This window comes from Nomia melanderi, chromosome 11 (assembly GCF_051020985.1).
Source record: "Nomia melanderi isolate GNS246 chromosome 11, iyNomMela1, whole genome shotgun sequence".
Taxonomy (NCBI): Eukaryota; Metazoa; Arthropoda; class Insecta; order Hymenoptera; family Halictidae; genus Nomia; species Nomia melanderi.
In genome coordinates this window covers 1052550-1070794 of record NC_135009.1, presented here as the reverse complement: position 1 = coordinate 1070794, position 18245 = coordinate 1052550, and the positions used below count along the sequence as shown (strand labels likewise).

At 31.6% G+C, this 18245-nt stretch overlaps 1 protein-coding gene across 3 annotated transcripts in view; it reads left to right on the top strand.

The window, feature by feature from the left end:
* The window catches only part of centrocortin (cerebellar degeneration-related protein 2-like), a 200138-nt gene that overhangs the window by 36998 nt on the left and 144895 nt on the right, over nt 1-18245 (top strand). Inside the window, exon 1 of one of the 3 annotated variants that reach the window (XM_031978436.2) lies at nt 13092-14006. The exons of the other annotated variants lie outside the window; for them this stretch is intronic. Coding sequence (XP_031834296.2) covers nt 13931-14006 — 76 coding nt within the window. The 5' untranslated portion in view covers nt 13092-13930. Of the gene's footprint in view, nt 1-13091; nt 14007-18245 lie in introns of those variants that run through there. 3 annotated transcript variants of the gene reach the window in all.

Sequence of the window (18245 nt, the reverse complement as noted above, 5' to 3'; positions counted from 1 at the left end):
GTAGGTATGTATAACATTTGATATTTATTTAACGTCTATTACCTATCATATTTCAAATATAAAGTTGAAAATTCTACTATCTGAGAGATATTACATTTTTTTTTTAGTTTCTTATTCATCGAAGGAAAAACGTAAAACAAATTTCGCAGGTGCAAATGTAAATACTTACACGTATGTATACATATATGTATACATATATGTAGGTATATATAGGGTATCTCATTAATTTCTATAGTCTAATGACTACTGAGAGTATTAATAAAGTGTTCCCGCAAAAGTAGTTTGGTACGGAGGGTACCATTAAATGATTCAAACAATTCTGTAAGTGGAGAAATGTGGGACATTTTAAATTGGAGTTAATTGTTTTGAGTGTAATGCTATACGATAGAGGTTCTCAAAGTGTGGGTCGCGAATTAATTTTTGAGGGTCAAAATGCGGACAATGCAGCTTTAGGGACGTATAATCTAATGCTGTGCTTACCTTTTTCATATTTTCAATCGAAAGTTTTACAAAGTGCTTCAAACAGCTGTGTAACATCAAAACTTTTTCATTCAATATCTTTCTAACGCTTTTAATTGGAAAGTATCTTGTGTACTGATCTGCAGCCAGTCACAAATTATACCGAGGACTTATTAGATCTATGTCTTGCAATATGAGCTCGATACGAGCTCCTCATCTATAAAAAAAAGTTGGTATTTTGTTCTACCCTACTCTGCCCTATTATATACCTAGTATAGCATATGATAAAGTATCTTAGGAAAACTTCCAGGAAGAAATAATTTAGTATCTAACATGTAATCTGATATTTTGAAATGGGGTATATTGCTAAATTACGCAGAATATATTCTGACTAAATATTAAAACTAGATATTAAAACGCAATATGTTATTCGGTTGAAAATTATCTACTATTAGTAATTATTAATTATAATAATTACTGTAATCATTGTAATCGGCTCAATTTCAATTCTACTTTAGTAATAACTGACAATTATAAAACATAATTTGTAACTGAATCAACTACATTAGATTTGAATTATCTCAGTAGGTATTACATATATTATACTATGTAATCAGACAAATACATTTCGTTCAACTTTAATATACTCTTTCCATCTTCCTATAGTAAACAAATTTAAAGCAAGTTAATACAAATCAGTTAAAATTGATTAGCGATTATAGTAATTTAATTATGAAAAACATAAAAGAACGGCATAATAATTGCTTAAATATTCTTTAAAGATGGAATATTTAAATATTTTCTTTAATCGAAAACATGAACTACACTTCAAAAATGTAAATATCTTATGATACCTTCAGTTTTTAAATAGCTTAAACAATACTTTTATACGCGAACATTCAAGGAATCGACTTTTATAAAGAAACGCGCAATTAGGTATGTGAAATCATGAAAAATTGAAGAGTTAGGTCATTGCGTGTCACATGTTTGCTGTGCGATCAACTATACGTATGTCCATCTATCGTACTATTAATACGTGTCAAATCAAAGATTAATCAGAACATTTTCCTTCTCTAAAACAATACTTATGAAGCGAAATTTATAAAAAAGTAGATATGTAGGTACTTCGAAAAATTACGTTTGAAAATGATGCTATATGAAAAAGATTCTTGATTACATTCAATACCTGCACATTATTGTGTAAAGAAGTTAAAATGTAAATATATATGTCATATTAAAAACCTTTCCTAACAACTAAAATTGTTATTATCATATGACATGAATTATTAGAAAATATGTTACTAGAATTCCGAACTCATTTAAATATTGGCTCAAATATCCTCCATATTTATGTATATGCAGTGAATGTAGAAAATATTCGGACATTGCTGAATTTCAAGCTAATCCTTATATTATTGTCGTTTATTAAACAATTTTTGCAAATCAATCAATCCGTGTATAGTTTTGAATATGTTATAGAATAATTAGTATAAAAAAATATTATATAAATACTTGTATAATTCATTTACAGCTTGAGGCCTTTAACTCAAAAATCAAACTTCTTTACTTTTGACTTCTGACGGATGAAACTTTCACCATCACGTTTCTTATGTTGTTATGATTAAAATTACATCAAAAACGATAGAATTACGATCCTAATTACTTGTATAATAAGCGATTGAAGTATTAGGTATAGAAAAAGACTGCGAATAGAGAAGAAAAGGATGTTCACATCGTCGAGTTCGACAATAGTTGGATCATGTTACGCCCTTTAACTGCGATCGGTTGTCGAGCATTTTTGTGCTTAAAAAGAAGCTAGAGGGGATATGGTGGAGATGACGATGTTGCAATTATAAAGAGGTCCCCGATGTTGCAATTATCCAATGTGTAGTACTTCGTTAAATTTGATCAATATTAATATATTATGAATAAAAAAACTATATTATTTCATTTACAAGAATTTTATTAATCTTAGAGTTTGCTTCAGTATCTAATTTGTTAGAAAAAATCTCTTCATATCACTTTATATCATATAAGATATTTAATCATATCCAGTCAACATAGACACCCTGTACATAACTGGAAGCATAATAATATACACTTGCGAAGGAGACATTTACATACCATTTGCGTAATAGAATCTTCTAAGGCACATTGGTTATTTCACAGTGAATGTTTAGCACCATAAATAATACATGCCATCATTGGCTTCTAGTTTAGCTGGACAGAAATGCGTGCGAATAGAAAGTAACTTTTTGCATGTTTTCACCGATATGGCTGAGTGCAGTTCTATCTTTTCAAGTGTCGATACCTTCGGACGAGTCAATTCAAATACACACGTATCCTTATATTAATTAAAACATATGAGATTGTTAAAAATATTTTTTATCTTAACACAACAATATCAGTATTTTCGATTCTAATACACTAAGTTATTATAAGTGGCAATGGTTGTTTAAGTTATTATATTTATTATATTTATACAGAATAATGAAACCTAATATCACCGAGAGCTTATTACTATTTATCAAAGAAATTAAACAGATTGAAAGTAACAAAAAAATTAAATTCACGAAAATTCTAATTTTTTCCTGCAAACCCATTTGTTTACACAAATATCTATATTACTAAATAATAAGTACTCAGAAGAGTTATATCCAAGTACACAAACAACACGAAAAATTAACTCACCCTCCAATTAACAAGATAATAATTACATCAATTATAGGAGCCAATTGTTTAAAATTTCATATTAATTTTACTATTTTATTTTTGTAATTAGCGACTTTTTAGGGATATTTAGATTTTTCGACCGTTTAAACCGTCTAGGGGATTGATACCGTGTTGCACTTATAGCTGCGGGGATCAACAAATACCATGAAACGTGATATTGTTCTTTATAATAAACTTTGTTTAGCAAAATCATTGTACAATCTAATAGTACTATCAACAAAACAATTCCGAACACTTTTCTCCACAGGGGCCAGGAAAAAATGATGCGTCGTATAATTATGATTAAATGATAAAGAATGAAAAATTCCAAAAACACGTATCCTCTGTTTTGATCCAAAGTTCTTACATACAAATTTATGTGACAATAGAAAAATCTTTAACACGAAAAATTAACAGGAAGTTCATACAAAATTACAATTTTTAATATATTATTTTAAAAAATGACTTTTAAAACGTGCTTCTCATGCGATTAAATTCTTTATTCGTAGACGAACGATTTAAGAAACATTTCTTTCCTACACCCCTTAGTTTCAGAGATACTTTAAAAACTATATTTTTAACTCTCAACTTTGTGAAGTGTTTCCAACCCCTTCAATGTAGGTGTTGACCGATAAGAAAAAGTATGTGTGAAATATCTTTTTCTGAACTACATCTCACATGCTTGTCATCAAAATCGCAGTGTCAGTGGCAAAGGTTCCCTTGCAAGTTTGAAAATTAGTCGGCATGTTGCTATGCAAACGACACCAAGGCTCGACAATTTTTCGCACAATGGCTAGCGTCAACAATAACAGTGACCCGTTATTCGTTATGTTTAATCTTTAAAAATTTGCATGAAAAGAAAACACGTTACCATTGTCATCATTAGCATACAGAAAAGTACACTCTTACTATAACGTTATCAGTATTTATAGTTCAGCGAAATACCTAAGAAATTATTAATTTTATCAGTCTATATTATTCTCAGCATTATCAGAATAAAATTCGCATGAGTTCTGCCACGTCAATCGTATATAGTAAACACAATCCTTTATTTACATTTGAATTTGTAATGATTTTAATTGAACAGGACGTGTGTACATCGGATTTTCATAAATCACTTCTTAGCCCTTTTCCTGATAATAACGTGTCAGACTCGTGCTGAAGATTTCCAACATGATTTAACAAACATAAACATTACTAGATTCATTCGAATTTAAAGTAAATATTGTTCTTCTGTAATCAATTATAATACTTAAGAACAAACAGAGATAAAGGATATGCCTACAAGTTTTCTTCTTTTTTTTTCAATAAATTATTAATGACAAAGTAGTCGTATCGATCAGAGTTGAGAAAAAAATTATAGGGCAAGGGTTAACCGATTCCAATCGAACATTCTTAAACATTCTCCTTCATTCCAGACTTTCCTTGAAATTTTCCTTTTTAACATTTCCGCTTCGAACTTTCGCTTTCGAGCTGCGATGCGGCAAGTCGTGATGGTCAGCCATCTTCACTCTAACGTTCACATTTGCCTCTTACGAAAATGAATTTTTATGGTAGATAATGTAATCCTTTTTTGTACTTGAGTGAATTCAATTAAAATCATATCAGAAAATTAAAAGTAGATTGTTAAAAGCTGTACTGCACTTAATCTACATCCACTTAAAACTATAGACTTTTCTATGAACAAAAAAGTGCTATTGCAGTTTCCAGATACAGTAATGCATAACATTATTTTCAGGTTACACTTTATTGAATACCATTTAACTTTGTCTAATAACATATTTTTCTACCTCTATCCACGTGGAAGATACGAGTTGTCCCCATTCCGTGGGGCACCTTGTACATCGAATTTTGCAAGTACGCTTTGAACAGTTTCTTTCTCGAGTATCTATTTTGGACTGTTACTCGCCCAATTAAATCAGATAATCGAGGTTTTACTACGAGGTATATCCACGATTCTTGCGAAAAGTTTTGTTCAAGAATGTCGTGGGATAGTTGTCAGGACTGTGAACGCACTGATAGTGTCATTGCCTTCTCTAATGTGTCACGATGACCTTCGATTCTTCCAGGTGGTGAATAGCTTGGACAGTATACAGCTCCACATACGATTCAATCGCGAACTGTTACGTTATATGTTACTACATTCGCACGAGTCTGTCGCAACACGACACATCTCGCGTCAAGGAATTACAAAATGCAGAATTGTTGCTGGCACAATGTTTGCACTTTCATTCCAGGACGGGCTTTGTGATGTAATAACAGCACGCTTTTCGCTGCCGCGGTAAACGCGTTTGAAAAGTTCATAAGCCATTTTCTTTTATATGTGGGTAAATCGTGTATGAATAACTTCTTGTGCGTCGAATGGTCTTAACTTCTTACACAGCATCGCTTTTACTGTCCATAAACGATTCATTTAATAAGCTTGCGATATCAGTAGATGAATAGTATATGGGTAATGAAACAAAATTTTATAATGTTTATTAAATAAATTTTCCCAAGTACACTGGAATTAATTATTTACGATTAATTAACACCTGTTTTATGTAATTTATCTGTCGATTTTAGTTATCATTGTTTTAATCAATGAAAGTAGTTATTTTACCTTATGCACATGACAATATTAGCTATCTTGAAAACAACATGTTTTTTAAATAGAACACATTGCTTAACTATTTTAAGTCCTTTTATATAAGATTGTAGCTGAAAATATGTGGTGTAGGTTTATCATAAGGAGACTTTCAGTGTGTACAAAAGTAAATTAAGAGAAGGGAATATGTTTTATTAACTTACATCTGTGATAAATGTGTATATCGTATTTAATAAAAATACACAGAGCGTCGACCAAATATGAAATATAATTTGCATTTGGTGATATGTATTCCGCTAGCGGCTGCACAGTGATCTGAAAATTCGTTTCTGGTGGTTAAAAGCAGGAATTGAAAAAGTTCCAAAAATAACTATTTGAAATTGCTATCGTATATCCGTTCTTACTTTTTTTCGGTTATTTTACATTTCGATTTTTTTGTACTTTTCTGTATTTGTTTGAGAAATACAACTACCCTTCTAGTTGAAATACAGAGCTGAAAATTGGCTTACAATGTTTTCTATGGGTAAGCTATCGAAGGAAATTTTCTCGAAAAAAAATCGATCTAAGGGCACTTTTGACTCCTTTATCCTACTGTACCCTTTAAAATAAAATTAACATTGTTAAGTATTTATTGTAAAACATTAAATCATAGGTTTGTAACCAAACTTTGGCGTAACGATGAGTGTAGTTTAATTATTTAATTATCTCATGAGCATTATTCAATCCATGCTTCAGTGTCGCTATGTTTATAACAACTTGTGCTTTGAGAACAGTTAAAAAAAAATGTTTAAAAGTCTGAAATATCAGACTCTTTTTATATGAAAGTGTAGACTATTACTAAAAGAAATATACAAATTTCAAGTGTAGCCTCTAGCAGCTTTTGGTTTAATTCCGATTTCAATTACATAGTAAACGCTCAAAGTGTTTCGACGTCTTAGAAGTATAATAAATCACAATATAGCGCGAGTCACTCCTTATAGCACTTGCATTCTCATCACATTTTTAGGAATTTTCATTGATCTAACAATAAAATGTTTCCAATAAAAGTAAATCAGTGTTTAGTCTTCTACAAACATCAATATAAAAAATTAAAAAAAGAATTTTTTTTTAAATGCAAGGTCACCTTAATATTTAAGTGTCAGCATAAAAATCATCATCATTAACAATAATTCAACAAGCTACTATACTATCACCACAAATCTTTAACTAAAGTTAAAATAATTTTAGACACGAGAAAGGGTTTCCATATCATTGTGATGTATGTTGGTCACAAATATCTTTTCTCTCACTCTTTTCTTCCTTCATATTGACGATTAACATATGTAACAACAATCATCAACATCGACAGTCAATCCATACCAAGGTCCCGAACGATTCGGATCATTTACTTCATAATTGATTTAAATATAATTAAACGTTCGTGTTTTCCCTTTTTGACTACGAAAAGCAACTATTATTAAAACTATTTTCAAGTAACCATATAGGTACTCTAAAACTTGGTTTCATATATAAGTCAATAGTGTAATTTTCCTATCAAGTTCCAATTTTGCAAACAAACGTGAAACATTTAAATTGCAGGAGCAACATAATTTTACTGCATAGTAACAAAAAATAACCTGTTTATTCATTGATCTTTGTTAACAAATAACTATCATTTTGAAGCCATAATTAGTATTACTATTTTTATCTTGAAAATGTGTTTTTATTTAATTATTTTATGAATTGGAAATTAACTTTGGGAAGAAGTAGTCAATTTTTCTTCTTGTATGAATATTATATTACTATATAACTATATTATATTATATTAATATTTTATAAACAACACATCGCGCGCATTATTTTAAAATAAGAAAAATCACTTTGATAATTAAGTTTGTTGATCATACACGTCTAAAAAGAATTCAATTTTTATCTATCTAGTGTAATTTTAAAAATATAACCGGAAAACATAATAACAATAGTATCCATTTATGGGGTAGTCCTATCCTAAAGAATCGAAATTTAAAAAAAATTGCCTCATGCTTGTTTTAAGGTCCGCTATAAATCTGTAGAATTTAGAAAATAAATAGATAAATTCAAATGTTAAAAATCTACAATTACATAAAAGAATATTTAACTATATATGATTTACTTCTCGATTAAATCATACCCCTATATTTCGTTCTGTTAATGTCAAACGATTTATCATAAATAGTTTTACATAAACCTCTGTGCAACATGTAAGTAGGCAACGTACCGTTGAAATATTTAAAAATGTATTCAAGATATCTTATTTTTTGTTTCTTTTAAATGACACACATTCGAGAGATACATTAAAGCTGACTTTTTCTTTCTTACTTCTGCTGAAGATGCATCAAACTTCAATGTACGTAATTATATGTCGTAATTAGTGATACAAGAAGGATAAACCAAACAACGTAATTGGTTATTTCCATAATTATACTTAATTATTTGATGGTAAGTTACTTAAAACGACGCCAGATATCTTGGTTAATAAAATGTTTATTCGAAATAAATAATCATGAACATATTTTCCTTTACATCAATTGCTTAATTTTATGTTTAACGCTCTCTACTTTTATTAAGGCTTCAACTTGCAAATTATGTGGAACCTACAATTTAACTGTTTGAGTGCCAAACGGCGCGATCGCGCTTTTGCGTTACACTGTTTAAAAGTACTTGATTCGTAGAATCAAATTAACTTTATTCATTTGTCTTCCTTTTAATTATTTATTTTTATTTTTGTTATTACCTGCTTAGAAATGGAAAAACGGAACGATCGCGCTATTTACAGTTTTTTCATATAAAAATAGAAAAGCGTAATTCAGTTTCTAAACTGAAACCAAAGAAGCGCGATCATTCATAACATTCACAGTACGGAAGTAACATTAGTAATCGATATTTATCATAAGAAAAGTATTTATTCCATTTAGTGGAGCACAATGTTACGAAAGATTGAAAATAACTAGTTCTTGGCAATTTAGAGGAAGTCGGGCAATTAAAGTCGCCCTACATATTTCTACGTCGCGGTGAGAGGCGATTCGATCAATCTCACCTTAACCAATGTTACTCGAACCGATCGCTTGAGGCGCGAAAGTGATAGCTACTCAAATAACAACATCTGACAAAAAGTATATCTCTAAGTTTTATGGAACGTTAATAAATCGTTTAGTAGTATCTATTTTATATAGTAAACAATATAAAATGAAAGGTAAGTAGATATTTATAAAAAAATATTTATAAAATAATCGTTTACTATGTTGTCAAGATAATCACCTTGAGTGGTGTTGTAAAAGTTTATTGTACTGAGTAAGTAAGTATCTATAAACGTAATTTTGCAAACAACATTTATATTTAATAAAATGTACTGAACTAGATTCCTTAGTTATATAGGCATATCTACTGTTTACTTTTTTCATTAAAATCCATTCTATAGAAATTTTGTATGATTCACAAACAGTACACAACAGATTGTTGTAGTATAATGTTGTATATTAATTTTAGCAGTACAAAATGGAATTTTATAAATTTCTCGCTTTAACAAAATAACTTAAAGTTTCATTCATTTTTCATCATATTCTGATATAATATTTTTGAATAAACGACAACCCATAACTAATACCTTGATAACATATTTATTGAAAAATTATCGAAATCAAAGGTAGATCCATTTTTTTAAACATTTATCGAATATAAACATAATATTATCATATTTATGTAGCATATATCAACGTGCACTATGGTTATTTATATTGTACATATGTATACATAATATAATATTATAGAAAGTATATGATAACAACAGTTGTTCTGTATGTAAAAAACTACGGAAAAAATAAAGCTTTGTTTGAGAGATTAATTAATTTGTTTTGAAGAAATTTAATTTTGATATTCATTAAAGGTGTACGCTATGAAATATAAATCAACAGGTGTGTCTGTTCATGACCCGTCGTTTCTACTTATTTGTAAATACGTAAGTAAATCTATACCGCAAATTTATTATCAATAAATAATTTTTTAATTCGATTTTCTTAATAATAAAATCCTCAATCGAAGAATTCTTATTCTTTTTTGTATTAACTTATTCTTGCAAACTTGCAGCTTGTACCATGTCTTATATTACAAACAAAATTTGATTGATTTAAATATGTAATTTCATTATCCATTTCATATGTATATTTAAAAATACTAAATCTTAAACTTTTACTCCTATCTTTTCGATCTAATATGTGAATCTATTAGAATTTCATTTTCCTTGCAAAATCATTTTCGTTTTTGTGCATTAATTTTGTAATATTAAGAACATTTTGTATTCGTGTAGGGAATATACAATGCAATTATTAATATTAATTGCATAAATTATATTCATTTCTAGTTTGTCAAAAGATATTACTGTTTTCATCTTGATTACCCAGCTGCTATAATAGCTTCTACAGTAATATCATCTTTAATTCAATTGGTTATACAGAAGAAGATTGAAAATGGCAGCAGTGTTCCACTAATTCAGTAGAGGCCAAGCCATATTTTCAATACTCCTATTGAATACGATATGTCGTTTCAACACCAGTTGCTGCCAACTAGTTATCGTACATTAAACTAACAAGTTCATCTGAAAGCAACCGCATAAAAGCAAGATTGTCTAGAGTATTTCATATGTGAAATTTTAAGTACTCGTATTATCAAAATTCAGGAAACTCCTCATAAGCATTTAAATCGAACTTAACAGAGTCAATTAGAAATTCTATCTACTCTATTTAGTATTCACGCATGGTCTTCACATAATATATATTATTTGAAATGTAAAACTAATTTCTTATTATCACAATCACAAGAAAATATTAAGGGAAAACAAGTAAAATATTTGTAGAATAATACATTTTGCAAGTTTAACAATTTCATTATAATGTACAACGAAAATATATTATTTATAGATAGATTATATTTTCTAGTCATTCTTCTCTTCAAACATTCAACTCTTCTTTATTACATATTAAGTGTTATGTAAATTCAAAGTCGTCTAAAAAATCTATAAGGGCTGAATATATTATCATAATAATTTTTAAATAACCAAATATTGAAGTACATGTACCGATATGCTTTCTATACTTATTTTTTAAAAATTATATAACAAATGGGAAATTATGTAGGTACGAATGGATCATATTATTGGAGAAATTTTAAATCAATTTCATTTACTATTAGCGAAAACTGTGGATCAATATCTTCGATATTTCAAATCCCACCTCTATACATTAACACTGAATTTTAGTTGGCGTATTTTATTCTTTCTAATCCCATAGGTTTCGTATAGCCTACGTTCGTCACGGTTCAACGATCGAAAAGTCATGCGTGGAACGGTTAAAACGCAATGAGGAAACACTTGAACATCTCCTTTAATGAAGATATATAGAATTTTTCATAAAAACGAATATTTGTCGACATTCACAGATAGACCGTATGGCTTTATTGCTGCAGATACGCGTGAGACTCTGAGTGGAAGAGAAGTACGTTTGACGAAAGAGATAGAGAAGAAGGGGAGAAAGAGAGAGAGAGAATAATTCCGTGGAGACGAATGTTTTAAAAATGGAAAGAAAGAGACAGTTTTCGATAGCGAGTCAACGAGGCAATCATAATAAGCTCAGAGAGCTTCCGAGGGAAATGCAACCAATTTATTGTATATTAATTGCGTCGTTCGCACGTCGAAGAGATTAACTCCACTTCTCGAATTTTATCAAACTTTGACGCCAAAACATTTTATTAGTGCTCAATTTATTTTATTCTATCAATTTCCTTTACTCTTCTTGTTGTGAAACTGCTTCAGCAAATGAACCCCTCAGTTTACGTGTATTAAATAGATATTTATTTAATACATCTGTCAAACTAATCATTTTCGAACTATTCGTCTTCGCAGAATAACGAAATATAAAAAAACTGCTGCACGCGAACCGTAACATTTTTAAAAAGTGCAACATCCTGCAAGTCACTACTCCCTGAACTACTTTTCATCCTCCCCAAATATTCAATTTATTCTTCATCTCCAAAGAATCTCTTCCAACAGGAAAAGAAATCACGACTCGCAAAATGCAGATGGAAGATCGAATACGGTGGTGAGCCGTACGTCTGAATGTAAGGATACGTTCTTTTTCTGGGGTGAAGATACAATACCGTGCAGTAGGTACTTACTTAGATACTTTCGCATTGCTAAATATATATACATAAAAGTGAAATAATTCTTTAAGTAAAACACTTTAATATATTGGTTTGTTCAAAGAATTTCTTTCATTTTATTAATACATACTGGGTGTACAATATTTTGTACATGAAGTCATATTATTGAATTATATAATTCGTTCCGATTGATTGTTTTTTTCATTCTTCAAGAAGCCTTATAATGCTATTTTAACTGTGAAAGGCATTTATAGGACAACTTAATAATTTTGATAGTGATATTAAGGTGTGTTTCAATGTGGCGGGCATTTTTTTACGCTTTTTAACGAACTTTTTTTGAAAAATCGGTAAAACTTATTAATTTAAGTTTTACACTATAATATTTACGTATATTTGAAGAAAGATTACAAATGTTTTTATTGAATAATATTTAAAAATAGCTGCCGTGGATTGGGAATGAAAAAAAGTGCGTTGCTGATTGTTATGATTTGATCTATTTTGCTTATTTTGAACAAAAAGATCCAATTGATTCTTAAACAGTAAAAATGTGGCTATCACAGGTACCAAAGAAGAAAGAAATATATTACAAATTTTTAAAATGCCGTCACAATGAACTTGGAGTTTTGCTTTCTTGTGCTTTTATATTTTTAAATAACTGTAAAAATCAGAAAAAAAAAATATTTCGGCTCGACTGAAGTACCGATGATGGCGCATGAAAAATTTGAGCTCAAAAGAAAATTTTAATCCTAAATAATAATATATTTTAATCCTAAATAAAAATATGCGGACACGACATAAACACGGTGATTCCGAAATCCGGTAAACAAATGGAATACAAAAAATCGGCTTCTGGCAACGTTCGCTCAGTTACTCGGACACCTAACCGAACCGAACCGAACCGAACGTACGAATACGCACGAAAACCGAAAACAAAACGAGGGGTATCGTCGATTTTTCCGTTTATGCCGTCAGATAATGAAGGAACAGAAAACAGAGGAAAAAGGGAGCCGAAGAACCAATTAACGCAGTCATTCCCTCTGAGGGCGAGGATCGGCGGGAAACGAGGGGGGAGCACCCTAAATCGTCGATACGCGACGCGTCGCGCGCGACGTGGCGTGGCGTCGATAGTGCGCGGGGCAGCGCACACCGATGCACACCGACTCAAACGCCGTCACGCGCGCGGCGCGGCGCGGCGGCGGCCAGCCCGTTGTCCCTGTCTCTCTCTCCTCTCGTCCGGCGTGGCATCGCATTGTCGGCGCAGACGCCGTGGCAGCGCTTATTGATCGCGGGCTCGGTGGTGCTTGGTTGTGTCCCTGCACGCGTTATGCGTCGTCGTCTTTCACGACGTAGCAACGGTGCTGGACAGGGTTCTCTCTCGCGCGTTTTCCATCTCTCGTTCGAGGTGAGCGACGACTGTACCACCGGTGACAACAGACGGTGTCTACTTTCGATCGTCGCTAGTGCGCGGAAACGGCCGATCAATTAATCCCGCCAGACCACCAACGCAGAGTATCAGGGAGGATCCCAAGAATCGGGGATGCGAGCAAGCGACACTGGGACCACTGAGTGAATCGAGCCACCGTCCTCCCCGCAGCAGCTCGACCCGAGGCTCCGAACCCGGTGAAGAGGATTCCCCTCGCGGAAAGATCACAAACGACCGGGGAAACGAAGGAAAACGCGGCTCAGCCAGCAGGTGGTTCGTGCACGATATCGCGATCGTCCTTTCCACGTCGAGTGAAAGTGACCGGCGGTGAAGCGTTCCCGAGTCGGCCGGATGCTCGGCCGACAGGTGCGTTCGTAGAGGCTCGTTCGGCGGTTGTGTATAACCCGGCCACCCGATACTCGGTAACGATTGGTCCGGCACCGGGCTCGAACTGTTCTCCGGCCAATCCCACGTAAGCTCAGCAGCCTAGCCGGCGCTTTTCCCCTGTGTCGCCGATCGACTTTGTTCTACGACGAACCGGCTCGAGGAACGGAGGACAGGGTCCTCTTCAACCGGGAACCATGAGTCTGCTGTCGTCCTCCATCGGCAGCGTCCGTTGCCTCGCGGACGAGGAGTCCGATCACAATATGCTCCAGGGTAAATCGAAGCTGAATTAGCTACTTCCCTTTCCGTACATTTCTTTCAGGTTCACGCTCAAGGTCGATGCGTGCAGTTGCTACTGGCAAGCGCCCTCGGAATATCCTCGAACGAGTTTTCGTCGCTGACCTCGAGACACGATCGATCACGCTCGGAGAACGTGCTGCTTGCGCGTATAACATTGTATATATGCATATATACGTGCCTGTGTACCACACCCACGCGCGAACGTGTCCTCTTCGTTTCGCGTTTCGTGTCATCTTTTATCTCGTTGTGCCGTTTATCGTTTTTCTCTGGGAATAAACGGAGATTAAAAGCCTCGATGATTTTTGGAGCGGTGAGCGTCGAGTGTCTCGACTCCCGCGACTACCTGTCTCCTCCCGCACGACTTTGACAGTCTGGAGCGATGACTCATCGACACGGCTTCTGAATCGAATAGTTGCCGTAGCTGCACCGGGGCCTTGAGTGCACGCGATGCATGTCTTACTGGTTAAGAATGAAAGCAACAGACGCTCGCGGTATTTTAACTCTCTCGCTCTGTGACTCTCGTAACGAGCGACATCGAGCTTATTTTTTTGCTATCAGTGAATTGGATTTCAAATTTCAATTTCAATTTATTTCGATTTAAAACTGTCTTTAGTTTTTCGTACAAATATCAGGTTATTTTCTGTTCGAGACATCCGAGTGATAATTAGTTATCTGGTTTGTGTTGACTCTTGAACCTTCAATCAATCTGCATGGCACGACACCGACGCGATAAGCTTGTAATTCGAGTGATAATGAACTCGTTTTTAATGTCGAATCCGCCGAGTTCTGAGTAGATATTAATTGGTCTCGCACTTTGGGAATTATTGAGCGTCTTTTCGTTTGGGCTCGTTCAGATGAATATTTTGATCTGGTACAGGTTTCGAGCATGCGCGATAGGCAAACGACGAGACAGGTGCCGAGTGTTCTTCCTAGGAATTACATGTTCTTATTGGAAGCAACTAAACAAATCGGTTGAATAAAAAAGGATGTCTTGAAACATAGGTTTGAAATGTTTCTAAAAATAAAAGATTTAATGTTCAGTGGACAAATGGAGAAATTCAACAAATACGAATAAAAATAAATCGGAACATTGCGATACGCGTTGAAACATATTTTGCATTCGAGAATTATGATTATTTTGTCAAGAAATTAAATGACAGACACTCAAATCTCACATTAAGTATTAAATATCAAAATAGTTTATAAAACAAGCTATTACCGACAAAATATTAATTAGAATGAAAGAACAAGATAAATAAGAATTGATTTAGAAATTTCCCTATAATAAATTACTAAAAAGCAATCAATTCTAACTCTATATGGAAATTCATGGAATTACTTATTAATAATAAATTTGTATATAGAATTAGTATTGATTGCTTTTTAGTAATTTATTACAGAGAATTTTCTAAATCAATTCTTATTTATCTTGTTATTTCATTATAATTAATATTTTGTCAGTAATAGCTTATTTTCTAATTAAGATTCTTTACGGTTCATTGTAGCATATTGCTCGAAATAAGTTTGCTGAATGTAAGCTTAATCGCTTTTTATCTTCAGAGTTTACAGATGGATTTTTTGTCGATAAGTTCGTGGTGCTTGTATTAGAGATGATCAGTGTACAAGAAACTCCTTATATGTTTCTTATAGGCTATTGAACACTTATGATATTACATTACAGAAATTGATGAATAAAGCAATTACTGTGATCTCGGAATGATTTGCACAGTTTGTTAGAGAATAAGTAATACATGCTTTGTTGACTTTCATATCGTAAAATCATACAAAAATAAGAAGTATATATATTTTATTTATGTAAAAATGGAATGACTATGAAAAGTTTAACGCAAGAAACTAATATAATTATATTCAATTTTTTTTATTATTATAGTGCGTAATCTGCAAATATGCTGTTTCTAAAATATATAGTAGTCAATATTGCATTATCTTTTCTAAAATTATCACCTACAAAGTTATTTTAACTGTATTTTAGAATCAATCTATTATATCAGTGAATATCTCCATAAGTGACTCATCATAAAAGATCAACTTATGTAAGTAGAAAGATAGATTAGATTATATTAGAATGTGGTAATTATATAGTTGTCAGTGAGTCATCCATTTGTTCCTCGGTAAGTTTGAAAAACAAAGTAAGGACAAATACGTGCTATACAGTAAGGAATAATATATGCAAGGTGTTTCAGTTTTATATTGACAAACGATGTCAGCGTATTCTATAATTAAAAATGAAAATTTTTTAAATGTTATATAAGCATAGGTTTTTAAATGCTTTATTTAAAAAGTTGTATTAAAAATACTGAAGTTATAAGTGACAAGCTTCTCGTATTATTGATTTTAGTCATGTTTATTACTGTTCCTGTTCAAAGCGAATTTTGTAGATCTTGTGAATTTTGTTGCTGTTGATAAATTGAATCTATTGTCTTCCCACGCGGAACATGCGTAGTTATAATATCCGTTAAACGGAAACATGACTTTTCTAGTATAATTAAATATTGCCAACATTTTCATAGGAGATCAAACGAGAAATCCATTGTGTATAATTTTGGTATTTTTGTTATAAATTTTTAATAACACATTTATAATCTTATGTTTGTATAATATTTTTCCCCTATTTTTAATCATCGAATATGCTTTTAATCATAGAATTACTTTGTTGAACGAAATAAAAGTGAAACACCCTGATAATTTTGATTTTTTTAAAATTTCATATGATATCTTTTCAATCGAATTTTGAGTTTAATCAGTTACAAACATAATATATTCTAAATGACTGCAGAAATTGATGCATGTGTCTGTAGTATTATAGCAGAGTTGATAGATCCTTATCAGGACTAGGCTCCCGTACATAAAATTGACAACATTATTAAAAATAAAGATATTAATTGAGAGTATCGATAATACTATGTAACATTATGTATAGATAAACGTTTTCCAAACTCTGGCAATCATTCATTAAATTGCGAATACATGTTTGTACACACTCATATTTATGTGATGTACCTATGTGTAAAAGCTGAAATTAGAAAAAACATTTGTTTGATTCATTAATAGATTTATTAACTGAAACGGAACATTAAGTTTATATTCAGCTTCGTTAAACTTTGAGATTAATTAGATTTTATTCAGGTTTTTTATTATATGTTATTAACATTTGTATTATTAAACTTATATTGCAAATACTATGTCAACTTAGATTTTTGGGTTGCAAAAATTACCAAGAGAACAGTATAAAATGAAAATCTAATCAACATTTCGCTACAATTTTCACTTTGTTGCGTTTTATGTGTCAGTATATACGTTATATAATAAATATGTAGGGCAGTTCTAGGAGTGATAGCCAGTTCAATTATTTTGAATAAACGTATAACACGTGGATCTAATAATTTTTCAGTTTACTTCGAATTTCACGTTAACTCACGTGAGTGTTGCAATATTTACAAAGAAAGAAATCTTCATGCAGATGTATAATAAATATATTACCGTAGAACTGTACCTAATCTTTTAGTACTCAAAAATATTTGATGCTCTTTGTTCTTTCTTAATATCACGTTAATGTTAATTGAGCCATTAATGTATCTGACTTTATACTGAGTTTTCGTATATTAATTACAATATAGAAAGTCAAAGTTGAAGATGTATGCAGTAAATTTCATGAAGTTGACACTTATGTTTTAGAAATAAAAATATCATTTGCATAATAAATGTAAAAAATTGTTTAGTAGGAATAAAAAGATAAAATAACAAAATTATTATATAATCTCATCTTTATCCAAATGAATATTAGGACAACAAAAATCTCATACTATTATTCCATTAAAGCAGAAAATTAAAATTATTTTAATAATTTATATCAATGTTTACTATTATTTTTACTACTATCATATTTTATTCCACATTGACACATGGATAGATATGTATTATTTTATTGCTATATTTTTTAAATATAGATAATTAAGTAGCCTATTATAGTTACGAAGAATAGTAGTTTCTATTTTTAATGAATAATATTTTAACATTGAAATTTATGCAATGATCACTTTATTTCGTTTGATGGTAGAAATTAATACATTTCCAAATAAACAGTTTTTATACAAAACGCGAAATATGTACAGTATAAAGTAAGGAGGTAGTTTGCTTATTGAAAATTGAATATGCTTATCTATGAATAGCGTTTATATATAGTTTACATGA